The sequence below is a fragment of the Pollicipes pollicipes genome, unplaced genomic scaffold (genome assembly GCF_011947565.3).
Source record: "Pollicipes pollicipes isolate AB1234 unplaced genomic scaffold, Ppol_2.1 Scaffold_7231;HRSCAF=8579_pilon_pilon_pilon, whole genome shotgun sequence".
Lineage (NCBI taxonomy): Eukaryota > Metazoa > Arthropoda > Thecostraca > Pollicipedomorpha > Pollicipedidae > Pollicipes > Pollicipes pollicipes.
This window is the reverse complement of record NW_023597034.1, coordinates 26,136,171-26,163,536: the sequence shown is the minus strand read 5'-3', so window position 1 is coordinate 26,163,536 and position 27,366 is coordinate 26,136,171. Positions and strand designations below refer to the sequence as shown.

General features: G+C 50.6%; 1 protein-coding gene across 1 annotated transcript; it reads left to right on the top strand.

Moving 5' to 3' along the window:
• The first annotated feature begins 2,074 nt into the window (after positions 1 to 2,074).
• LOC119109899 (growth/differentiation factor 8) lies at positions 2,075 to 27,056 on the top strand. The gene is made up of 6 exons (XM_037233648.1): positions 2,075 to 2,093; positions 2,919 to 3,206; positions 20,492 to 20,676; positions 21,082 to 21,315; positions 22,375 to 22,715; positions 25,805 to 27,056. Exons 1-6 carry the CDS (start codon positions 2,075 to 2,077, stop codon positions 25,851 to 25,853), a joined length of 1,116 nt encoding a protein of 371 aa, XP_037089543.1. The 3' UTR covers positions 25,854 to 27,056.
• The last annotated feature ends 310 nt before the right edge of the window (positions 27,057 to 27,366 follow it).

Below are 27,366 nucleotides of genomic sequence, written 5' to 3'. Positions count from 1 at the left end.
TGCCCGCAGGGTGTGGGGTTCGAGCCTGGCGCCCTGCAGAGTTTTACCGTCCCGCGCCAATCGGAGATTTTGACGCTAACTAAACTCAGGTTTTAATTTTGTCGTGACACCCCAATCACGGCCGATGGAAACACTAGTACTGCACCAAGGCCATCTCTGGGGGATTGTTGGTAATGGTCCTCGGTATCATGACTTACAATAAATCCACTTTTGTCACTATTTTGGAGAAAATCAGTGATCAGCCTGAAGCGAAACACTTTCAAGATGCCATCTAGATCAGTAACAAGTCAATTTTATACGCGGTAAAAATCCTGCCCTGGGTGGCGAGATGGGGGTGTAACCACAGATTATCATTAGAATGCTATCTTATCATTTACTAACCGACAACATACCACTACAAACTATGCCATCGGACACATCAAGCCGAACAATCATTGCAATTGTGATACATGATTGCGAAAATCATGGTGCTAGCGTTTGTAATGTTCTACATCTTGCACCAAACGTCCTTCTCATCATCCCCGTAGATGTTGGATGACGGTTGTGGCGGGCTAACGCACTAGCTTCTATGAGTTGCCTCTCATCGCCATCATCACGACTTTCACAGTCATCATCGCATGATCTGTTGCCGCGAGTGCCACGACTGGCACCCATTCCTGGCTCATGAACTGAATTTCTGCAGTCAGGAATCACACGCCCACTCGCACGCCAAGGACAACGTGAGGAATCTTTTAACGCAAGTTACCCATATGCGATTAACGTTTTATTTTTGATCAAAATGAAGCTCATTAGCGGTCCCTCCAGACGAAACTAATTCCTTGGTCAGGCCCTTGATTGGCGTAACAGCCACCTAGCGTTGACTGACCTCTGCATTCGTGTCTGCAGTGACAGCTGAGCTGCATGGATGGAGCTACTCACGGAGACGGGGTCTCTGGCCAGGCAGCTATCGCAGTAAGCCGGGGAACAGTATCTGCATCGCTTGCGCGTCATGCAGTCAATTGCGGCATGCGCGAGCAGTAAATCGATCAGGCATCAGTCCTCACTCTGGCAGGCATCCCCACAGACATCAGTCCTCACCCGGGCAGGCATGCCCACAGGCATCAGTTCCCACGCATCACACCCAATATGGCACTTACGCAAAACAAAGGAAGCAAACTTACAATCCGTGTTGAAGCGCGTGGCAGACTTCACGAGCAATGTTTCCTTACATAATTCACCCGATACCCTTGAGCTGTGTAGATATCCGCTCCCTGCCCATTCGCAGTCAGTTGTGCACACTAAAATGCAAGTACCTTTAAAACCCAAGTGTATATTCGTATGTGCCCCGAACAGATAACAAATCGAATTGCTGAACCCTTCATTAAAAAAATAATTTACCGTAGTGGTGAAATAAGGCGCAAACACATCACTTCAGAGAGCTGTGAATGAATGAGGACTTCAAGCGCATCCTTGCAGTCAATGCTGCGCAGGTTGCTGGGAGAGCCATGAACGCGCTTCAGCCACGGCAGAAGCCACAAAAAACGTTCTTCAGTTTTTAGGCTTACCACTAGTAGTGGAACAAGGCTTTCGTCAAGGGAGTGGTCATGCCTCACTTTGAAAGCACTTCACTGGAACTTGGTGCCCTCGAACTTTTACATATCTCCTCTGGCAAAATTTCCTCGTATTTTGACCACTTCTTTTTCAGATCTCTATTTTCTTATGAGGAAACTGTGGTCCGCTGTGCACTGTGGAGGGCTAGACATAGGTATATGTGTATGTCCATGGCGCGCGCTCATCTTTTTCCAGAGACTAATGAATCTTTCCAATAATATTTCACAGACAATATATAGCAAAAGGAGCCATATATGCCATGAAATAGCATCTCATTTCATAGCATGTATATGAAATAAGATGATTGCTGCTAAATCTAGGCAAACTGCTAAATACCATCAGTCAGGCACAACAAGACCCAACTGACAAGCTATCGTCAACTTACCTACAACGATCCTCAACAGAAAACTGCCTTTTGTAGGTCGCTAACACTACAGTAAATGACTGTGCATCACTTGGGGCCTTACAACGCTACTGAGACTTTATGACTGGCACCCGCCTGGGTACCGCGAGAGGAATCGAGCCCCACAGTAAATGGTTCAACGCAATGGAAATGGCTTGTACACCATGTCTAAAGCGTAGTGGCAATCACCCTGATATGTCATGACTCGAACATTGAAATGTTGGTGGTGACGGAAAGCCGTGAAGGTATCAAAATTCGTAGACTATGACACAATATGCTGTCTTGCAGTCAACCACACCGACGCCAAATACTCCATAATTACGCCAAACATTCCATGCTGTCTATGTCTTGGCGGAAAAGGTTAAACTTCCTCGACGAAATTATAAAGTCACAATCGGCGGAAAGAACCCCGGTCCGACAGACGCGCAGCCACACGGGTGCGCACACTGACCCGTACCGCACACCAATCTTCCGACCGCGTATGGACGCCGCTCTCGGGTTGGCCCGCGCCGGGCGTGGTCGGGAGAGGTCACAGGGCCGCCTCCGGCGCTATAGCAGGGTCGACGCCAGCACCGGGGACGGAGTGGGGGTCGGGCAGAACCCTTCACACATGCCGCCACCCGATCTCGTCACGTTTGCCCCTCGCGTCGCGCCGACTTCGCAGCGGTGGCGGCTTCCTCTGTTCGCGGCTTATCTGCCTCGGGATCGGCGCCGACCCGTGCCAGCGGTGGGGGAGGGGGGGGGGGGGGCGACCGGCCGCTTCGGCCCGAGGTTCCACCGGCGGCCAGTGCTCACCACGCGAGCGCCCGGCACGCGGGCCAGCGACGCCTCCCGCCGCGCGACATGGGCTCCGTGACCGTGCTGCTGCGGCCGCTACCGCTGCTGTCGCTGTTGCTGCTGCCGCCGTTGCTGCCGTGGGCTACAGCTGGGTCGCGCTCCGTCTGGACGCACGCGCCGGGTGCGGCCGGTCTGGACCAGACCTGCACGAACTGCAGTGACTGGGAGCTGCAAGCGCTCGAGCTGGTGAAGCAGAGGATCCTGGATCACCTGGGGCTGAAGGAGCCGCCGCGCAAACCGTTCAAAGCGCCGTCCGGCCTGATGGCCCCCGTGCTCCGTGAGTGGCGCCAGATGAACAAGCACAAGCAACTCCCGTTCATGGACGACGCTCAAGAAAGCGCCCGCAGGCAGGCCGTGATCATCGTGGCCACGCGCAGTGAGTAGGCGCTGTGCGCTGACCCTCGGCAAACGTCAGAGCCGCCTTACCGAGCTGTGGCGTGCGGTTAACGCCACGCCCGGCCCACAAAGAAAACGCGCCGGCAGTCAAACTGCGACGTGTCTTGGATGGTTTATTAATTTTTTTTGGCGGGAAATGAAAAGTGCTCCGCAACGCATTCTAGCTTCACTCAGGGAAGGTCCGCGTGTAGGCTGATAAAGCCAAGACTGCGACGCAGCTAGGCATAGTGGTGTGTTTTAACTGCGGCAGGCTGCTCCATCTGACATGCTGCTAACGCGCGCGCTTCACTGACGTGTCACACGCCTGGATGTACCAGGAACAACGGGCGGTCTGAGCCCTGGGGCTGAATGCCAGTTACAAAGTCGAACGGAATGCTCATGCAACCCTCAGGACTAAGTTTAGGACATTCAGTGCTGTGGAAGAGATGTGTATGAAGTATGTTAAAGGGCAGGCCGAGCCATTCCAATCCACTGCCTTTATATCACACTAGGGGAGGGAGTGGGGGCAAGCCTGTCAGGAGGATCCAAAGCTCCAACATTTGCCGGGCATAAATGGCTCTATCCCTCTTCCAATCGCTCACACATCCCGGTAAAAGCTGGCAGTGCCTGCTTTGCGTGCTACCGTCAGCCGGCAGCACAAGCCCGTCGTGTTGCTGAGGTGGAGGGAGACGACCGAGCCGGCCGCGGCTGGAGTTCCCATCACTTGACGGCCCGAGGGGTAGGGGTCACGAGTTTCCGTCGGCCCGACGCTGGCCAGCCGGGGCGCGGCGGGCTTCCATCTTTATCCCTCGCTCAGCAACGAGCCACCACATGCAATGCTAATAGAGCTTCCCTTCCCAATATTTGTCGGACAAGAGCTGTCTGTTACCTGCTGACAAGTAGGCGCAGACATGGCAGTAACCATGCCATAAATGTTACATCGCCTCGTTTCTCCTTTAGTACTATTTTTATATTGTCATAACACGAGAGCAATCCAATCTGCTCGAATGTTCCTGAGTCCGGGCCCCACCGGCCCCTACGGAGGTTACGTTCACGTGCACAGGTGCATAGCTACTGATGCTTCGGCACAGCATGTCATTCTGGCTCCTTTCCAAAGACAGCTGAACAGCCTAAATGAGCCTCTCTCACGGACTGCGATAACTGCGGTGTTATCTATCTGCTTACACGTTACCATATTGCTATGTTTCAGGCATGTTCCGCCTAGAACTTGTAATAGCTTGGATGACTCGCGGCGCCCACGTCTGTGATGACTCCCGACTCCGGGCGGTGATGAGTTCCCTGCACGAAAGCTGCGGTCGTGCCATGACTAGCCGGCCGCCAGCTAAACCCGGACAATCGGCCATCTGTAAACAAGCTCCGGGATAGTCACGGCATAGTCGAGTTCTGTGTAATCTTTCGGCGAAAGAAAAAAGAGTTCGGCTGTTTCATCCTTCGGCGAAAGGAAGAGTTCAGCTGCTCCATCCCGGTCGCTTTCGTGCAATACTTTTATGACATCGAACTTGCGGCCCTGTAATTCTTAGTGGATGCGTGCTCACCGCTTCCAAGCCACTTCATTTTTATTTTTATCGGAAGGGTCAGCTTAACACCTCAGAGCCACGTTCTCTTTGTCGGTGCCATGACCGTCGTATTTCACGTTCAGGTGCCGATAAAGTGCGTTGAACTTGAAATATGTGTGCTCAGGGGTTTTGGGCATTTACTGTATGCTACCGCGTGACGCGGCGATACAGGTTTGCGAAGTTTTGGTAAGTCATATCGAAAGTCAAAGTACATCAAATACGCCCGCTGAGGGCACCCATACGGAAATAAGTTGTGAAGTTTCACGACCTATTGTAACATATGTTAGGTGTCATTAACGGACTTTCTGATGCCGCTTGACATTGGAAACCGTCGCTGTTTGTTTGGCTGTTGTAGGTACCACATGACTTGATATATTTGGGTGGAGCCCTATACACCCAAGGCACGATTTGATTTAACATAGTGGGCACCACGCCTACCGGTGGGCTACGATCCGCGCAAGAATCCTTGCTCCCGGGGCGGTAAGAGTTATCCAATGTCGTGGAGCACACGGTTCTGCAAATAAAAAAGGCATAAATTAATGACATTTACCCCTGTTGACGTGGTTGAGCCTACACAAGGTAACCTGTACCGATGTTCAGTGACTTCTATTAAAACGGTTTTGCGCTAGACGTCCGATGCCGCGTTCTACATGGCATCGTCATGCATACTTTTGACGTAGCAGGGGCCTGCGAAGCCCACTGGCACGGAAAGGCAAGGAAACGGCCCGCCATGCGGTTGTGAAAGCTGCGAGACGGAGGCGGTGTCGACCTTACCGCCCCGACAGTGGGTGGGCTAGGCCCCGTTTGAAACCGATCCTTGCCGTGCGCCACCGTATATCTAACAGTCAGCTGACGAAACGTGGAAGGGGTTGCTGCTAGTTGGGCAGGCCATGTTATCTCAACAGAGTCCGGGCGGGTTATAAGGAATGTAGATGCAGCCTGGCCAAGCTTCTGTTTTCAAGCTCCGTGAACAATAATTGAGCGTTGTGATTCGAAAACTTTAACAAAGTCAAGCGCTTTTTGGATTGATACCTGATTGTTGTCCCTTGATGCATGCAGTTTTGCATTTTTTTAACAACCCCTATCCGACATGTACCACCACGATTAGAGTTTAGGCGCATATCTGTACAGTCCTGCGATGTGTACGATTCAAATTTTTGAAAACGAATGAAATAGTTAATGAAAAAATCGATGCTGCGCTGAACTTGTTTGCGTCGTGCGAGCAGGAGATTACCATAACGACGTAAGGAACAGTTTGAAAACTTGCTTCTAGAGAGGATGCCGAGTTTCATCAGGACACCTGAAATGTAGTAAATGTAAGTCACGTTCCTACAATTAGCGGGAACGCCCTACCGCGACGGCGATATGTGCCCCATTGCAAAATCAGCTGCCGGTCCTCGGCCAGGACGATAAAATGCACCTTTACCACGCATCGGCAAGCAACACGGACACAATGCTTGATCTTGGCACAAAAGGAAAGGTTTTTGTGCAAACTGGTTTTGTTTAAAAATGTTATTAAATTGGAGCATGGTAAATATAAAAAGATCAAATCTTATCCAGCTCGTTTATCTTGAATGGAATCTTTCGGGATTATCGCCAATCCTTATTTACCCTTGGTCACAATATTGTCTGACCCAGGCTGAAGAAAGGATGGCGATTATGCTGAAAAATCCCGTTCAATACAAACAAGACAGTTGAAATGTAATCCCTTTACACTCGCCAACGCGTTTCCAACTCTGATATGTGCGCCGCGGTCCTTTCTTTGTCCGATGTCCTCTGACTGCTCGGCAGTTTCCAGGACATGACCGCATGTCTGATCGGTATGCAGCATATGTATTTCAAATCAGCGAGGTGGATGATGTAAATGCACATTTGCTTTGCCCCAGCCGTAGGGGAGAGGAGGGAAAGCTGTAACAGTTTTATTCTGAGCTCCCTCCTGCTATATTTCGTGAGGATATGAATAAGGTCCTTAAATCTGCAGACAGCTTTGACCTCCAGCGTTGTATGTAACGGTAAAGTTATCTAAAGCACGTCTTCATTTCTTGGTTAATGACGTGCGAATTAGTTCCTTTCAAATGGCCGCAGCTCACCTCACCTTGGGGTAAAATGTATCACATAGTGAGGAAGGTTGCGCTCATGTTTTTCCTTGTCATAGAGTAAGTTGCATCGCAAGCAAGTTGCATGCGTTGTGACATGTTGACTGTTGACTAAATGCACTCGTCTGTACCATTTCGCAATTTGTCGTGACTGCGGCATAATATATCCTCGCCCTTTTCATCAATCGGTGCTTGCTTTACGACTGCTGCCACCTCGGTCTCGGTCGCTCGAGCAGAAATTGTGAGTCTGCATAGGTAACGTAAATATCGACTTGTTTTCTGGATGTCAATAAGTCATGACGATCATGTCAGTCAACCATTGCCCGTAAATCAGGTAATTGCACGCTTTCGGCACATCTCGTCACTGATGCAGCGTGCCCCATGCACAGCTGAAGCAGCATGCACCGCCCGACGTCTTGGAAGAAAGTTCGCACTAGGGGTGAAGAAGTTTGGAACAGCATTAATGGTCACTGGAGTTGTATTTATCAGAAACCGTTACAATACAACTATAAGCACGATAAAAACACATGAAACAATAACAAATAAAGCGCTATAAACATCATAAGTATTTATGTGGTTGAGAGAACACAAGACAAAATATACAGTAGGTCCTGTATTGTCATTTTCACCTTACACAGACGGATAGCATAATAATACGCAGTTTCATACACACCTAAGCAACATTTGCCGGTCCTGCCAAAAGTCCCAGTGGTTAAGGCGTCGGTATCAGTGCATAAGTGGCCGGCGCAGCGTGCTTAAGGCCGGTGAGTACGTCGGTCGGTTTTAAACCTTAGACCTCACATGGACGGAGAAAGGTGAGAACATGCTTGGTCGGCGGCCGCATCACGACCATAAATGGCACACAGCAAACCCCATGCACTATCTTACGGCGTACTGAGGCACTGCCGGTGTTGGAGAAAGAGCTCTTGCATGGTTTAATGCACCCATAATATCACTCTCCAGCGCGTTGCTATCAGCTCAACACGCTTTTTGATGCAACAAACTACGTTACCTTCGGTTCAGAACTGCTATGTTTCTACATATTACAGCTATGGCTTATGTTTACAGCTGAAGTGTCTAAAATGAAATTTCACAATTTTCCACTATGCCCGAAATTCACATTTTTAGCATCTGCATTCCGCGCCTGAAAATTTTCTGCCCTACAGTCCAGAACCCCCAACCAGAAATCCAACACTGGATGATATATTTCTTAGCCCGGGCTAAGCGGGTGACGGATCAGCGTCCGCATAACGAGCGTGCTTAGCGGCATTGGTTGATTATCTCGGATTTCGGGCGTTGCGACTTTCTCGTTGTATGACGATCATGTTAAGTACTTAACAACAGTTCTGACTTCAGTGCCGCTCTCGGACCAAAATTCCGGCTTGTTAAAGTAGCATTTGGGCAGTGTATATATCATACCCGCCCATAGCATTTATCCGCCAGCCTGCAATGGGCATATTCACGTACAGCACATCACACGCTCCAGCTATGGACTTATACCTTATGACCACATATCATGAACTCATGAGAAATAAAGCAAGGTGTAAAATACCTGTTGTATTAACAAACACTTTGCCATTATAATGCCCTACATCTTAGCAGAGCGGGCGGCGCCAGCACCTCATTACAGAGGCGGCGAGCCGACCACTGGGGCGTTGCCGTTTCGACCTCTGGTGATTTCAACCCCCCTGGCGTTTGTAAACTAAGGAAGATAGGGTCTCACCAAAACAATGGTGGTTGGGTCCCGAAAACATATCCCGATTGGCAATTAGTTACACGTCAATAGATCAATAGCTGAGCTTGTTAGACCACGCCAGAGGCCAAATTTCCAGAAAATCTCGCCTTTTTGCGCTACATGCCTTGATGTGGGAGATCGTGCTCTGTACCAGCACGGATTTAGAGACGCATGTTTCTACACAGATGTATAGTATAGAGATCCCCTAATGTAACGGCGTCAGCACGTCGCGTGCGGTCCTCGAAATCGTCCGTTGCCGCCCGTCGCCCGCACCAGCCGTGGATCGCCGTGCAGCGTTCTTAAAAGACAGTAGCTTTCCAGAAACCGGAGCTGCTAGGGGCGTCTTTTCATGTAAAGGCAAGTACATTTGGTGCTCAAGAGGACGCCGAAAGTTTGGACGCGATTGCATGACATGCCGGACAGGCATTCTAAAAGCCTAAGGAAGGGGGAGGGGGGATGTCGCGTGTCAAGCAGATTGTTATTTGGAAGTACTGGAAGTTGTACCCAGGCTGTCTGACTTGGATCTCGAGCGCATCCACGAGCCCGCCTCTTTGCGGATCCAAAATTAGGTCAGCAGCTGCTGCAGGCGTACCTTTCAGCCAGATCCGTATCCATTCTGCTAAAATACGGGCTGGTGCACGTATTGTATGACAAATTCATGACATAACTCTGCACTCAGAACTGGGTCATGCCAGTTTCAGTCATGGGAACGAAGCTGCTGACCGCCTGGCTAACTTGCCTGTGCCCGTGCTTTGGCCCTTCCTCGTGGTGTTCTTGCCTATTCATCCGTCATTTTAGGATGTTTGCTTGTATTCACATACCCCGTTATAGCACTTTCCCTGAGTCATTCGATTATTAGTCTATTTCCGTAATAACTAGGAAGAGTCTACAACTTCTTGCACTATGTCGCACAACACGTAATTCGTGTCAGAACCTTCCGTAGCTTGCACAAGGTTGGTGGAGAGCCAACTGACAGCCATTTTATATGGAATCGTGGTCTCAGACACCAGATATGAGCGACACAAAAATCATATTTTGCTTAATCTCGAACGCCGCACGGCCAATAAATGACGGAATTTTAACGACGTCATTACGATGTCATGGGCACCTGTGTAACCTTGAAATAGTCTGCACGAAATAGTTCGCGTTTCATCCCTGCGGGCGCGTAGCTCACAATCTAGATGGCTTTATCCTTATATATTCTTATCTATTCTTATATATTCTTACGAAGGGCAAGCCTATGAACTGCACCCAATAATCTTCAAGATGGCTGTTTCAGCTCAAAACCCATCCAAATGTGGATCCCTTCCTTTAATAGCTTCACTCGTGTATGCCTTATTAAATCGCTCTTTAGGGCTAAGCCTTCGTTCTAATTTTGCGAAACCGCGCCCCTGTTCCCAACTCTGACAAGAAGGTATGCCAAATCTGGGGAGAAAGCTGCCTTAAAAGTTTGTTTGTGTTAAGTCAATGTAGTTTAGGCTAAGTCCGGATGAACTGCTGGCCCGATTTGGTTAGTGACGTCATTTGTTATTGAGGTGCCCAGCAAAATCAAACTTTTACGCTACCATTGCGCGTTGTGCATGACGTGGCCACGGGTGCGCCCGGTTAATGAATTATGACGTCTTCCTAATATTGTTTTGCCGTAATAGTTCTGCAATGATATGTGATAATATGGAAGCTAAAACATGGTCCAGATCATAAAATAGTTAAAAGCATCAAACATTATCGCAAAAATTACTGCATGATGCAGATCGTAAAAACATCCTAAATAATTGTCTCTGCAACTGTTGCCCACGACAAATTTCTTCAATCACGGCCGCCTGCCACACCGCAGATTTAGTGATCTGACTGGTGAACAGGGTCTCAATTAACGAAATCTTAAACGGAACGCATACAATATTGGCATCATAGCGTGCCAAAGACGTTTTGAACACATTTGTTCCACTTATCCAGCTCCATATTCAATACGAGATTAAAAAGTGTTTTATCTCACACCTGTCAACTGGTCAGTTGCAACTGGTCGCTAAAGCTGCGGTGCAGCAGACAGTGCGCGAGGCCTACGCCGACGACACTCGGCGTCTTATGTCAAAGCCGCTCTTCCTCTCCGCGGCAGGAGGCCCCGGATGATTCCTTGACATGTGTCGGTTCATCCCCGCTCACCTCTAAAGGTTCAGTTCGTGAATCCACAAACATCGAGCCTCCTAGATCGGCAGGGCTGTCCATCACTACTACCACGGACGCCCGCCATGGTAGGTCCTTTGAAGAGTCCTAAAGAAACTGACGATTTGCTACGTCCTTCAAGTCGGTGAACTTCGCACGACACAAACACAAGCAACGGCAGTATGCAGCCCTGCACTGAGTCCAAACCATGGCCGCGCGGCGAACATTCCAAGTAATCGGCCTCAAATGGCACGACGATTTACAACACCGCGTAGCAGACTGACCACATTCGTCGCTGTGCTGAAGTGCTGATGCCACGTTTCTTACCACTAGTAACAAGCTGCTGTGCGCCAGCTGAGTGACTCAAGACAGCTATCCATCGCAAAGATTTGGAATAAATCATGCTGATACCAATAGGACATGACACCACTCCCCCATTGTTGCGCATGCGTTTTCCGTGCCTCGTTTTGAGCGCGCATGGGAAATTGAACTAAGGCAGAGTCCACACTAGCTTTCCGCATTGGTCGTACGTCTCATTTCATTATCCATGATTCATTTATTATCATTCATTTATTCATTATGCATTCATTCATATCCATTCATTATTTCGTTTGTTTAATGCGATGCCGAGAAATAACTTGAGAGATAAATGTTATTGTACGCACGTAAAATGTTAAAGGAAGTGTTCCACATTAACAAGGCTTTTGAACTGAAATAGCCATCTTGAAGATCATTAGATGTAGCTTACAGCCCTGCCCTTCTTAAGACTTGAACCCCTCCAGTTTCTGAGCCATTCGCCCCGAAAATATGCAGATTTTTTCCCGGGGAAACTATTTCAAGGTCACCTACACATCCAAGACGCAACAATTGCGTCATTCAAATCATGCCATTCCATAAGCCGTGCGGCGATCAAGGCCAAGACAAATATAACTGTCGAGGTGTTCATACCTGGTGTGCGTGACCACGATTTCCAGATATCACGGCCGTCAACGGGCTATCAATCAATGTTATGCAAGGTGCGATGACGTAATGAAACAATGGCGTATTAAGGAGCATATTTCCTGAACACAGAAATGGTATTGTATGGAGCAGTCTTCATCACTTAAAAGTATACGAATAGTTCTAAGTGAGCGCACTTCATCATATATGATGATCGCTTTAGTGCGTTCAAATGTGGACCATCCCCTTTAAAGCGCAAAATGTTAAAGCGTCCTTTGACCTCATGAGAGAACCATTGGCCGATAACCGATGCAACAAACCCGGTGATAAACAACCAGATCCACCATTATCGACATGTCATCCTCATGGTGTGCGACTGTCTCATCGCTAAGCACGACGTCCTACAACTAGATTCCAGTGCACTCGACGCTTGACCTTCGGCGAATCAAGTCTGTAATACCTTTAGATATCGTTCCTACGGTGTGTGTGCGCCAGTGGGAGCCCGACAGTACCTCGATTGCTATGACATAATTCATGCTACAACTAAACAAAAAACTAAATGAGAAAGCAAAACTAGATGCTTATTTGTTCGTTTATTTTCTGCTATCGCCAACTGAGCAGCGCTGTACTAACAGTCGAAGTATTTTAAATACAACACGATGAATTCACAGCACGCAGTATATGAATTCACAGCACGCACATTAGAGGGTGACATAGCTCAAAGCTAAGTGACGGTACTACAAATTTCGAACATGCTCGATCACTTGAACTCTAAAAATGCCAAAACTGTCATGAAAGATATCCGCGCTGGTGCTGCTGACTGCAACAGTGCTCCCAACGCTTTGCAGTATGCAAATCAGACCGCTGTTTACTGACTGCACACGAGCGCAAGGTGCAGCAAACAAAGTTCGGGTGCGGGTCAATCGAGACGGCACAAGCAAGGGAAACAGCTTAGCAAGACTGGAAAGTCCAGTTTACCTTGGAAGATGTTTCTCAGAAAGAGTAAGTCGTGCTGTACTCTTCGTGCTGCTAGGGATAGGGCCTTAAAATGAAACAGAAGGCTCCCACAAGAAAGAGAAGCTGTTCGCCCGGAGAATGTGTGGGTAAGTAACCAAATACGAATCTTATGCAGCATTCGGTCGACCCACACCGTGTAGAAATTGGCGACCTCCGTCCAGACCACGCTACAATATTTACAAACCGATCGCATGTCTGCAAAATGCGTAGCCATCACTGCGCTTCGGTTGAATTTTGACCTGCTGGCACCGTATAGCTCTGTATACCGTATAACTCTCGTATATCTCGGAGCGGACTCTCGTGTCGGATGACATGGCCGGCGCTACCGCGTTCAATGACACCTCTTTGCGCTGAAACTTGTTTATATTCGTGTGCAACGTCCTCCAGATGCGCCGTGCTACCCAGTCGAGTCACTCAGCCAGCTGAGAGTCTCTGAGGCAGCCGTGCGACCCGGGATAACTATGGCCGGTCCCAACAAGGCCTGTGGGACTGACAATATCAGTGTCCGCATATTCACCGAGCGTGCGGACGAGTTAGTCGCTCCGTTCACCAATAATTGAAACCTCTCGGTGAGCTCTGGTGTCGTCCTGGGGAGGTGTAAGAGGGCAAACAGTATACCAATTTTCAAAAAAGGCGACAAAAAGGAGTCGTCATATTATAGAAGTAAATCCCCGCTTCCTCTCCTCGGTAAGGTATTGGGACGAGTTGCTTGTGATAAGGTGTTCCGCCACGTCTCGCCTATGTTGTGCCATCATCAGCATGGTTTTAATCCTAGGCGTTCGTGCACGACGAACTTATGTGTTTACCTGAAATCGGCTTGGGAGGCCCTGCCGGCGGGTACTAGGCGGATGTCATTTACACTGATTATTCGGCTGCTTTTCAGAGCGCAGACCTTGAGCTCCTAATCCAGAAGCTAAAACAATCACACCATTTGATGGGATCTGCACTACAATGGTTTGTTTCGTATCTGTCCGACAGACGTAAGAGCGTTTTCGTCAACGGAAAAAGCTTCCGTTTGGATACTGGTGAGCTTCCGTGTCTCAGAAGGATCATTCTTGGCTTCCCTCCCTGTTTTCACTATTTTAACGATTTTAACTATTTAACGATTATTTAACGATCCCGTGCGTCATTGAATCCGGCTGCCTTTTGTATGGCAAAGACGTAAAAAACTGCAAAATTACATCCCCGGCTGATGGCCTGCTGCCACAGAATGATCTCGATCATCTGACGGCGTGATCGGTCAGGTGGGGGCTAACCCTTAACCCCGTAAAATTCACAACGTTCACGATGACCCTCAGGCGTGCTTTCGGCGAGAGCAAATATTTCATCGATAGAACTGAGCTTGAACAAGTGTGTAAAATTAGGGACCTTGGTGTAAACCTGGACATCAAACTAAACTTCGCTTCACATGTCTCGCGCTTAGTCAGTAGGGGAAGTCGAGCACTTATCGCGCACAGTTTCCTTATTCGGTCCTTCCAACAGGTCAAACCAGCACCAGCAGGTCAAAGTTCAGCCGACGCGCGATGATGACTTATTTTGCAAGGTTGCGTAAGTTGTTCAGTACATTCGCGAGAAATATTATTCACATAGATAAGACGGTAGTAAAAGCCTTATTCCTCGGAGAAAAGCCAGGAGAACGGAGAAATAGCTAATTGATATTTCGGCAACATGCCCTTATCGAAACAATAGCAGAAGTGGACAATGACCTCACTTGCCTATAATCAGCGGTTTCCGTGTGACAGAAGCCCGGTGCGCTGACGACATGCAGATCGCCATCACTGGACCACGTAGCATGCCAACAGATCTGCGACGATCTTTGGAAAAGGCCCTGGACACAACATGCATGGATTTGTCCATTATGACGCCATGGTTAACGCTGGCAAGACAGAACTTTTACTTTGTGGGGACAGCGCCAGCTCGGCCAGATCTGACAAGTTGCCGCCTACCGTTTATGGATAAGTCGCTCCGTTGCTCAGGCGGTGAAAAATCCGGCCGCAACTAGATCCGCTGTCCTGGGAGCCGGGCGTGAACCATGTCATTAATCGTTTTAACATTCTCATCGCTCTCCTAAATTTCGAACACATGCTGCCTGCCAGTGTTCTCTGCCACGCGTCGCTGGCATGCTTGTGTTCTTTCGTGTCCGTTACCGCGCCTAGGTTTACAGCAACGCGAACCTTATGACTGTGAGCCAAGGCGTAGAAAGCGTTTTACTTTCTTTGCTACTAGGATACTCTGCAGGTGATATAGATGTGGCCATGTGTCAAATGCTCCTCGACAGTTGGACTGGCTCTGTACGCGAAAGTCAGTGAACTTCTCCGATATTCGCCTTTTGCCCAAAGCAAAGCGTGCCTGTTCCAACATTCAAAAAAATTTCCTGGACATAAGTCAAAGTACCGCACGTTTTCACCTCTCGTGAATGCCTTTTTGTGTCATGCTTGATTATCCCTTTGTGAGTGTCGATGGACCTATTGACAAACATATAAAAATATCTGTATTGATGTGAAATGGCCTGATTAGCAACAAAACAATACGATACCGTGTGGAAAAACCACTGGGAATATCCCGTCGAGTGCATCTCATATAATACATATTTTACACTGTTTTTCGCGGCGCAGTCACAAAATATGATACCTAATGATTGTAATAAAGTTACATATTGGTTACTTTGATTGATGTGTACCTATAAACTCAAATCATTTGGCACTTGACATTTATTGGGGAAACTTACCCAGCAGCTCGTCTTTTTCTAAAAGCCGTGTTTAAAAGCCGCGTTGAGGCAAAAAGCAGTCTAAAAAGAGCACAATCAGGGTAGCCCAGGTCAGTCACCTAAACCTGGTGGCAGGTTGTCGTAGGCTTCAGGGCTATGAATAATCAACGGGTTAGTGAGAAATATAATTTTGTTTGTCGTGATTTAACGTTATGAGGTTTCTCGCTTAACAAGTGAATTCATGACTTGAAGGTAATCGTGAGTTATTTGTACGACCAGTATAGGTTATACCAGATCAACAGTTCTCTACGTATCGCTCAGAAAGACACCAGCGCCACGTTTTGCTTGACGTGAAGATACTGTCCTTTCCAGGACTTTGACATACAGACTACGTTAAAAACATACTGTTATTTGCAGTCGGAAAACACGCATGCATGCCATTTACTTCCACCAAATAAGTAACGTATAAGAGGAAACAGCATGACGCTAGTCACCTGGAGATTTGTGAGTTACTCCATCAGACTGAGCAGTGTCACGTGATGAGTTCGGTGTTGATGGTCTCCGATTCCACTGGGTGATGCCGCTTGGGATGCTTTACAGCGTAGTTCTGGTTAACCGGTGTCAGGCCAGTGCTCTGATGTGGCCTATGACATCTTTGTATGACGCGTAAAAATGACGTAGGAAACGTACTGATGATAACGCAGGTCTAGGTTTATTATTCTCCTGCGATTATCCGACGCGAAAGGGGTCTTTGATGCGCTACGCCCTCCCCATCTGCCTATCTTCAAAGTGAGCGATCCTATACAGAAATGTGCCTTAGGCTAGAATTTCGAACTAACTTTGATCGTTTCAGGCTTAAAGGGAATGCTCCACATTTGAAGATATGGAAGCGAGCATGAGATGTGATGAATAAAGCTCGATTATAACTATTGGCATACCTTTATGTAGAAAAGGCTGCTTTAGTGAACACAATTTCTCTGTTCAGTAAACATCCTCCTCAATACGTCATTGTTTCATCGCGCAATCGTACCTTGTAAAACATTGATTGACAGCCGATAGGCGGCATTTATGTCTGGAAATCGTGCTCACGAACACCATGCATGATCGACTCGACAATTATACTTCGCCTGGCCTTGATCGCCGCGTAGCCAACGGAATGAAAGGATATTTCTGACGTTATTGTGGCGCCATGGATGGCTGAGTAACCTTGAAATTATCTCTCGAAATGGTCTGCACATCTTTGTGTTTAAGTGTTCTTGGGTGTTTAGCTCAGAAACCGGAAGGGTTTGGGTCTTAAGAAGGGCGGAGCTGTGAACTGTACCGAATGATCGTTAAGATGCATATTTCAGGTGAAAATCCCATGCAAATAGGGTGCATTCCCTTTAACAGCCGACAGCCATTGTACTAAAGCCGTTTGCCATTGTGTTGAACATGGAGGGAGGGGGGCAGATACCGACGATGCCTGACGATGCAGATGCCTGACGTTACAGCCATGGATGAAACTTTGCGCGTATTTGGAAGGCTCGTTAGCCCCATTTTATGATACACGAAAAGTGACGAAAACTACGATGTCAAAGAAGGATCTGGTCCTGGAGCTCAGCTTTAAGGGGACCTGGGATGATTGCAGCTATTAAGTCACGTCACACATACGTAAAACGTCACACATATAACGTTAAAGAGGAAATCGTCAGTCACGGCATCTCATCGGGGAATTTGAACAAGTTGTACCTTCAAACTAGAATACAAATATTGGACAGTTAATTCTAAAGAGCTTCCGTACCAAAAATACACCTTAAATCACAGGGAGGTTACTTTCCATATTGCGTATTTCACGCCTAGTGCGCATGGCACAGCGCTGAGCACAGTCAATAGAGCGCAGCCAACAGAGCGTAGCTGGCGGGCAGAGCGAGGGTTGAGCGGCCGGCGATGGGGCTAGCGCCGTCAGGCTGGCGCCGGCGCTGGCGCCGGTGTCCCCGGCGCCGGCGCCGGCACGTGCTGGGCCGCCCCGCCCTCCCGTCCGCTGCCGGCCGGGGCCCGCTCCGCCCACCCGGCCGCCACCGGCCGCCGCCCGCCGGCGCGCCACCGCCTCATAGCTTCCAGGCTCGAGATGTGTATCAGCTGCATACTGACAGGTGGACCGTGATGGAAAACCGCGAACGTTAAAATTGGCTCGTGCTCACAACAGGAGTGCCCCGCCTTTTCCCAGAACTGTTTGCCTGTGTCTGTGGGGGCGCTTTAGGTTGATTAGCCCGCGTACCGGTCCTACCAGATGTTTCTTTTTGCGCACCACCACGCTGTCCCCATCGACGCTGTAATAATGCAATCTTTGGTTTTTGCTACTTAACTGAACTATGCCGAGGGTGTGTTCAAGTCTCCTGGGCTGAACCGCTCATGCTGAGAACGTTGCTATTTAATGGGATTTTGGCGCGCCAAATAGCCCCCAAGAAACGTGAAACAATAGATGTATTGCAATTCTGGTAATGGAGGTTCGACTGTCCGCGCTGAGGTGCACTGACATGAATACTAACTTGACGCCGTACCGGTGAGAGACAGCCGTAAAGCAGCCCAGCGCACAGTGCGGCGCAAGGAACAGCGACCGATCATAACATGTTTACTTTGTGCATGAAGTTGAATGCTTCTTCGTCAGTTTTTAGGTGTAAATTGGCGAATGCGTGCATTTCTACGCACGCCGATAAGAAGACATGTTTGTTTAGTCAATTCCACACTACTCAGAGAGATGGACAGCCACTCAGCTCATGCATATATCAGAACGCATGGCCGTTGTGGTTAACTCGCTCCATGACGAAAGGAATCTCTGCTAAATCTAGCTTGCGCCGCGATTATGTAACCGAACCACGGCAATGCGTCATCGCCACGGCCATGACCCAGTCTAGCGTATGAGGTACGGTATTCGATGTGCTAGCTATTAGCCAAAGGGTGAAATGTACCTACAAATTCGGTGTGTTATGGAGGGATGACCGCGGTAGAGTTTTCACTATTCCAAACAAAAGCACGGATGTTTCCACAAAGGTGCCTTCTTCTAAGTAGTGCACACGCCTCACATTTTCCAACAGAAATAGTAGCGTCTTGCACATCTGTTTATATTCAGATTTCTCATTCGCGTGAGGAGGACACTCCGGAGATATCCTCAATGTACCAGCTCCGAAGAGATAAGCTCCCCGCTGGCCGTCTGGGTCGTTGTTATCCCGTGATAAGCGCGATATACCGAGATTCTATTGAATCTCGTTTCAGCCAGAGACCGACCGTTAGGCGCTGGCGGTTGAACACCGATCCTTCAATTCTCCACCTCCAGTGGCATTATAGCCCAGCCAGTATGGGAGGAGTGCTCTGGAGAGGGGGGGGGGGGGCAGAGCACTGTTCTGAGAGCAGCGGCCGACCTCTGGAGCATGTTTCGATGCCAATGTCACCTCGCCCCACGTCTCCGGGTACGACGAACGCCAACCCATCGGAGAGGCCCGTGTCCACCTTTCCTCTCTGCCACCGCGGCGCCTCCGAGGCCTCGTGGTAACGGGGCCGCCGGTGATGAGGTGAGCTGATATCTGACCATTGGCGAAAGCTTGGAAGTTAGTGCTCAGCATCAGGCATGTATCCGCGCCTGTCGAGGCCTTGGCTGCACAAGCTTCCGCGGTTACTCAACCCGATATATTCAGCACGACGGGTCAGAAAACATGTAGCGATTGCTGGATTAGTGTCGGGTGCAACCTGTCTGCAGCATCACGTGCAGTTTGATTCGTTTATGCATGGTAAAAACCCGTCAACCCTGGATTAATTAATTCAAGATATAATCGCGACGTGCCAGCCAACAATGCAGTCATGACACGATGCAAGAATGCTCTGCCGCCCCGGTTGTCAAGGGCCAGCTGCCAAAAAATGCTACTTGGCATTGCATACCCAATGTAGGATGACAAACGATATGGACGACAAAGCAAGACATTTGCGATGCCACTGTATTCAGTGCTCGTTCGGCACAGCGTGCTTCTTCTGCTGTCTGCTTAGCGCGAGTAGATTTTCAGCATGATGATCATTGTTTAACGCCGCCAAAGTCGTTTCAGAACGATATCCGGTGGGGCATGCCCAATACCTACGACAAACTTCAATCTATCCGAAATCCACAATAGCCTTATTGGCTTCTCAGTCACACGCGCTTTTGATGATGCAAGATAAGATCAAGAGGTATGTTAATGCACGCAAGTGAGATGCCAGTAACTAGGTGCATATTGGACAACCGTGCGTCCATAATTGAACGATGACGGGTCCACAGTGATTCAAGCGCAGGAGTTTTCAAGTCACTTCAAAGAACAGCTGAGGTGTTTGAGTAAACCGAGAAGAATGTGGGGTAGCCTCTCCAGCCTCAGCAGGCATGAATGGCGGTGTTGGAACTGGGGTCACTACCTCTAACCCATCACCCGCTGACTGCATCGCCACCTCTGACCACTTACCCGCTGACGGCGCCGCCACCTCTAACTCCTCACCCGCTAACAGCATCGCCACCTCTGGCCCCTCTTCCGCTGACGGCACCGCCACCTCTGACCCCTCACCCGCTGACGGCACCACCGCCTCTGACCCCTCACCCGCTGACGGCACCGCCGCCTCTGACCCCTCACCCGCTGACGGCACCGCCGCCTCTGACCACTCACCCGCTGACGGCACCGCCGCCTCTGACCCCTCACCCGCTGACGGCACCGCTACCTCCGACCCCTCACCTACGGACGGCACCGCCTCCTCTGACCCCTCACCTGCCGACAGCACCGCCTCCTCTGACCCCTCACCTACGGACGGCACCGCCTAATCTGACCCCTCACCCGCCGACGGCACCGCCTCCTCTGACCCCTCACCAACGGACGGCACCGCCACCTCCGACCCCTCACCTAGGACGGTACCGCCTCCTCTGACCCCTCACCTGCCGACAGCACCGTCTCCTCTGACCCCTCACCCGCCGACGGCACTGCCACCTCTGATCGCCCACCCTCTAACGGCGCCGGAGAAAAACCCCATCCGTCATCCAAAAAACCTGATCCGTCGCGTCCGTTTCAGCACCGATGGCCGAGGGTGTTGGCCTCCTGGCTGACACCTCCCTGGCCGACGAGATCCTCTACTTCGAACTGCCACCCGACCTGTCTCCTCGCTCACTGAGCAGCGCCCGCATCCTCCTGCAAGCTGGAGGGACTGATGACTCGCGACCCGCCGTACAAGACGCCCTCTATGCGAAACTGTACCAGGTAATATGTGCCGTCCGTGAAAGCACCCACATCGTCCCTAGATGGCAGCGACGGTCGGTCTGGGTTATGTTCTCACAGTTCAATATTTCTCTTTAATATTCTTTTCTGGCAGGAGGCGTGGATATTAGAGATGCGCACAATACATTCGGTAATCATTTCTAGAGCGCATAAGTTGGGTTGGTGAGTGTGGTAGTATTCTCTAAACCGACTTGGATTGCTTAAAAATTCGTTAAAAGTGAGCGGCTTTGCCACGAGTCAAAACCCAGCGTATATCAAGGTTTTAAAGATGTTTCGTTCCATGCCAGACCATAACTGCAGTGTCAAAATCCGCAAACTCGCCCGGGGACCTGTCCCCGTCTCCCATGTAGCGAGGCCAATGCTGACGCTGCAGCTGTGTTCTCACAGCCGGTTCCTGTCGGAAGCACCTACATACTCGAGGACTTCGCAACGCGGACGATACAGCAGCATGACATCGAGTACGACTTTGTGTCAATAGATGTCACGGACCTAGTCTCTGGTTGGCTCAAATCTCCCAGAGACAACAACGGGGTCGTCGTGAGGAGCATTAACCACAATGGCACCCAGAACCACGCTCTGTTTAGCGCTTTGGAAGGGGAAGGCCTGCCCACTTCACAGGAGGTGAGTTCCCATCTGCATGCCGCCGCACGCGCCGCAGAATCTGCGGCGCTGGCGGCACTTGTTTCCAAGCAACAACTAGCTGCACCACATCTGATGTGGTGCAGCTAGTTGTTGCTTCTTTTCTCCGGCCGGTGCTAGGCCAAGGCCCTCCAAAGGCGTGCGGAAAATGAGCGCTATTCCAATTAAAAAGCGCGGTGGAAGCAGCCAAGGCTTGTGATCACCGATGACTTAAAAACCTTGCGCAGTCGGACCGCCATTCACACCAAAAACTGCGCCTTTCCGGTGTTTTTTATCCTCTCAGATCTTCGGCGATGACTAACTGTAAGCAGCAGGCGTAGTTCATCATCACTGCCTGCAATCCTTTGGAAAAGACCGCTATCCGCTATACGTCCACTTGCGCGCACCGACCCAACAGTCAGCACCACGTCCGGTAATGTCCCAACAGTCCGGCGCCGGCCCAGCAGTCAGCACCACCCCGGGACCGACCCAACAGTCAGCACCACGTCCGGTAATGTCCCAACAGTCCGGCGCCGGCCCAGCAGTCAGCCCACGTCCGATACTGAACCAACAGTCAGCACCACGTCCGGTAATGTCCCAACAGTCCGGCGCCGGCCCAGCAGTCAGCCCCACGTCCGATACTGAACCAACAGTCAGCACCACGTCCGGTAATGTCCCAACAGTCCGGCGCCGGCCCAGCAGTCAGCCCCACGTCCGATACTGAACCAACAGTCAGCACCACGCTCAGTAGTATGTCATCAATCAGCAACACACTCGGTACCGTCTCAACAATCAGCAACACACCCGGTACCGTCCCAACGATCAGCACCACGCTCGACACTGTTCCAACGATCAGCATCACGCCCGGTGCTCCCACCATCCGTCAGTGCTGATGTGTGCCCCCCCCCCTTCCCGTGAATTTCACCAGCTGTCTCGTCGTCATCTGCCGCTATCACCGCCCCTTGTGGCGCCCAGTGTGACGCTGAGTGTGACGCAGGGTGTGACACTGGTTGTGATGCTCGGTGTGGCGCCCAGTGTGACGTTCGGTGTGACGTTTGGCAGCAGTCGACGATTCTGGAGGTGCAGCTGGAGCCGACGCCGGCGGCCGGTCGTGACCGGCGCGCGGTCGACGGCAGCGAAATGTGCGCCGACGGCGGTTCCACTAAGAGCTGCTGCCTGTACCCGCTCGAGGTGGACTTCCTCCGCTTCTCCTGGGACTGGGTGATCGCGCCCACAGTCTACCAAGCCAACTACTGCCGCGGCGAGTGCCCGCCCGTCTATCTGCAGCAGTACCCGCACGCGCACATCGCCGAACAGATCGGCGGCAATGCCGGCCCCTGCTGCGGCCCGCGCCGCCTGGACGGCCTGCTCATGCTTTACTGGGACCCGGAGGGGCGCATCAGGTAACTGCTGTCGGCACACCCCGGAAACAGGTGGGAACGGGCAGCCACCAGCGAACACTTCCAGACGTTGGCATTGCGGAAGGTAATTGGAGCAGCCCTGTTGGTGAAATCGGTAACCACTGTAAGCAAGAAGTTTGGTAGATCTGACGCGTGTGTGTTGCTGACAAAACGTGCAAGAATCATTACCTAAAAAGGAATGGAGGAACGAGCCGGGAGTGCTAACAGCTTTTTTGGAGAGTGGGTAGACACTGCACTCCGTGGTAATACATTCTTCCAGGTTTCCTTCAAGATGCTTTCTATTAGCATAAAGGTAGGCACGTCTCATATGGGTAACACAAACTAGCGCTACATGGATATGACCTCAAGCGTCATAAGCTAGTGTTTGTCTACAGGTCATGGCCACTCGGGGTCATCTTTAAAGGTTAACTTTCAGGTCAAAGACGGGAAACTCCATACGGAGGAGCAGCCAGAGCCTTGATAAAGTGGTGGTGGTGGGGGCACAGGGTTGACAAAGGGCCCCTGACGGTAAAAGGTCCAAAAAGCCCCCCTTCATTGCCTGGATTTGGCCCACTTCATTTTCAACCGGCATTATTTGCCATCGTTTTCTTTTCGTTTTTAGCTTCCTTTGCTGGCACAGAAGCTACCGGTAGAAGCAAACTACCGTCTGTGTTTTAAAGCCAATAACCTGAAGAAATCGGGCATTAAGTATCTGCGTGGAATAATCCACCGGTGCATAGATAAAACAGCAGTATTAGTCTTACTCCTCGCAGAAAACCAGAAGAATGGAGATATAGTTGGGTTGATATTTCGGAACATGCTTTCATCGAAACAACAACAGAAGTGCTATTGTTTCGATGAAGGCATGTTGCCGAAATATCAAGCCAACTATATCTCCATTCTCCTGGTTTTCTCTGAGGAATTAGGCTAATACTACTGTCTTATCTATGTAAATAATGCTCCTCGCTAAAGCACTGGACAACTTACATAATTCACCGGAGCTTTTCACTTTAAAGCTGTTAACTATTTATGAGCCGATACAGCTAAGAGTCTTGGCCATAATCTTTTTGCTGACTTCTAAAGATATTGAGGTATCCGGCAACGTTAACTGAAGGTCGAAATGGGGTCAAAAATGTGTATTTACATAGCCAGCTTATGCTCGTCTGGAAATGTTCAGCTCGCAGTCAGAAGCGATCAGTGAAAATATCTCATGGTTTTGAGCATGCGCCCTCCGAAGCCTGCAAACGAAAACCCCGACGCCGAGCATGGTAGTCTCCTTGGGCCGCGTCATGTTGGTCTCGCGGCTCGACCATCGGGCGGCAACCAATGGGCGGACGAAGACAGTGAACATATGAGAGAACTACCTTTGACCGATTTATGACATCAATTCGTGCGTCCAGAAGACAGTGCTGGCGTGTATTTTACCTGCGTGATTGTTGGATTCATGCTGGAAAGGATTGGCATTTACATCATGAAAGGCGTGCCACAAAGCTGCGCGTCTTTCAAAGGACAACCTCAAAATTATAAGAGCGAAATATATGCATCAGTCATATCTTTTGAACGGTAAGAATTGATTTTGAAAGGCTTTCGGAAACATCATTTCATGACGGCCGCCGACGCGCGTCGGGCGCCCTAATTTCCATCCACTCTTTTGAACATTAGTGACCCCTTACCTTTTCCGGGAAAGGGGTCACGTGACAAGACCAAAGGGGGCAATCGTTTGCGGCCGGGGGCTGAAAGGGCATTCCGTCCTAGCAGAGCGCTATCGGCTGCGATTCTGGTGACACGGGGATGGGGTCCCCTGGTCCATCGGGAGGCCCCAAAGAGAGGCCCCCTGACCTAACTAACTAACCAACTAACTAGCGGGACTAGAGGACTAAGGACTAACGCGAGAGGCCCTCTGACCCGGGCAGCTGGCCCCAGGTTGATGCATGGGCCCTCATTGACGCAACAATATCCATTATCGTCACATGTGGTCCAATAATTAACACAGGCTACAGTTTGGCTTAACGGACCCTGAGCTGAAATGGGATGAAATATGAAATGGAGGGTGGGTATTTTCCACCCCGTTCCTTATTGGAGGCCCTGACTGACACAGGGCCCTCCCATTGTTTCATTGTAGACTCCTCATAAGCTCTCCTATCTTCTTCCATTGTTAAACGGCCACGCCCAACGCAAGGGGCACTCTGGTATTCAGGATCCAGTCCCTGTTCGTGTTCAGTAAGTGTTCCCCTGGCCGAATCGGAGCCCCTTGCCGGATCGGGACCCGTTGCTACATCGGAACCCCTTGCCTACACAGGATACTGTTCGCCACTGTGGGCGCCTGACTGACACAGGGCCCCTGGGCAATGCGAATCACACGCCCGAGCCTCGACCATGCTCGACAAATGGGCCTCAAGGTGCAGACCGACATAGGGCCCACTGTTCAGTGTTAGTGGCCTCTGGCTGAAATAGGAGCCCAGTGTTCCAGGGGTCTTCCATCGGTGTACGAGGCCCTCTGACTGACATCTGACGTATGAAAATCCTTAATGTGGCCTACAACCAGCCCTTCGGGCCATTCAGCCTTCCAATCAGGTCCTTGATCTTTGGTCCCGAAAAGCCCTTCGGATCCCTCTTTGAGCGCCTTCGAGTTCCCGCGAACGCGGTCAACAGCCGACTCGGAACCACTTGCCAACACGGAGCCCCCTGTTGGTCACTGTGGGCCCCCGACCGACATGGGCTTCTCACTGTTTCAGGGACCCGACTAATGCAAATCACGCGCTCCGGACTTGTTGCTGCCCGGGAAATTGGCACTTACGGCTCTCGACGATACTCGGCGATACAATTTCTGTTGGCTTAAAACGCCGCACGGCCAATGGGGTTGCATTTTTGAATGACGTCTCTATCGCGTCACGTGTGCATAGGTGACCTTGAAACAGCAAGCACAAAATGGCCTGCACATCTTGTCGGACGTGTAGCTCAGGCACAAGAGCGCTTTAGGTCTCAGGAAGGGCAGGGCTGTGAATTGCACCGAATGACCTGAAAGATGTCTTTCAGGTCAAACCCCCAGGTCAATTCGGAACACCCCCTTAAACACGTCGTGTGACCCACAGGCTTGACAACCTGCCGGACATGATCGTGAGAAACTGCGCCTGTCTGTAAAGGCGCGCGGCCGCGCTCGCCGAACGCTTTGGGCAAGGACGGAGGCGCACGAGGACAGTGGCGGTGCTCACCTGAAGGCGAGCCCTCCTCAGAGGCAGACAGCTCGGCCTGGTTACTGCGTCCCGTCCCGTCCCTTCCCGTCCCGTCGCGGCAGCCACATTCAGGAACCCAGCCGGGGCGCGTGGCCCAGCGGACAGCTGCGCGGTGAGGACGGTCAAGGGCATGGCAAGGGGCAAGATGATCTTTTATTGCCTCGACTCGCCTCAGATTCGAGTCGACGGACCCGTGCGTAACGAAAGCCCAAGCGCGCATTGGGCCGCTTGTGCACCTTAGTGCTGTGATAACCGTCTCAAGATGACGCCCATGCGAGCTGCGCTACCACTCGTGGTCTTTCCATGGCTCTGTTACATCGGCGTGCAGGCAGTCGTGCCCCATGACTTCGCACTTGGGGTTACGTTTAGTGGGTGTGCATACATTTGTAAGACATTTGTTGATGTCAGCATGATATCCCTTTAGAGCGTACGTGCAGTGAGCTGTGTGCGATTGCTCGTCTTACCTTAGCAACTGATGTGACAGCGGTGAAGCATCTATCTTTACGCTGAAGATATTCCCTTTAGAGCGTACGTGCAGTGAGCCGTGTGCGATTGCTCATCTTACCTTAGCCAACTGATGTGACAGCGGTGAAGCATCTATTTTTACGCTGAAGATATCCCCTTTGGAGCGTACGTGCAGTGAGCTGTGTGCGATTGCTCATCTTACCTTAGCCAACTCATGTGACTGCGGTGAAGCATCTATTTTTACGCTGACGATATCCCCTTTAGAGCCTACGTGCAGTGAGCTGTGTGCGATTGCTCATCTTATTTTAGCCAGCTGATGTGGCAGCGATGAAGCGTCTATTTTTACGCTGAAGATTCCATTGGACCAATACACGATCCACGCAGAATCCAAAACAGTATCGCTGGCTGTGTTCATGCGGATCGACAGCCCAAGCCTGACACACTACACCGCGTGTGTCGCGGGACCTTGGACGCTGGCAAGGCCTGGCAAACGTCCGGTCCTGCCTAAATTTCGTTTACGTTTGGTACATGCCACAATGACATGGGCTAAATTTATAACGTCTAAGTAAACCCCATTCAACGTCCAGGGAGCGCAGCACCAGCGCACAACCGGCACAAAATGTTATGGCCAGAGCTAATGGCACCAGGCTGCCAACTTCCTGACGCATCTGTCACATCCTAATCGCCTGCTACATCGGTCTCTCACGATGCGCAAAACCCCTTTCGGTGTCGCGAAACCTTCTCCTCCACGACCAGCGGCAGCCCGGCGTCCGGCGCCGACAGACACAGACCGAGCAGGGTCTCTCCGTCTATTGGACAAGTATGTATGCGAATGAGAACAGAATGCCGCGCCCAGACCGCATGCAGCGTCTGCTGACGGCTCGGCCGCGCGCCGCTCCCTGGTGACGGCCGGTGCCGCGCCCGGGAACCGGACAAATGATACGTGACACACGCCA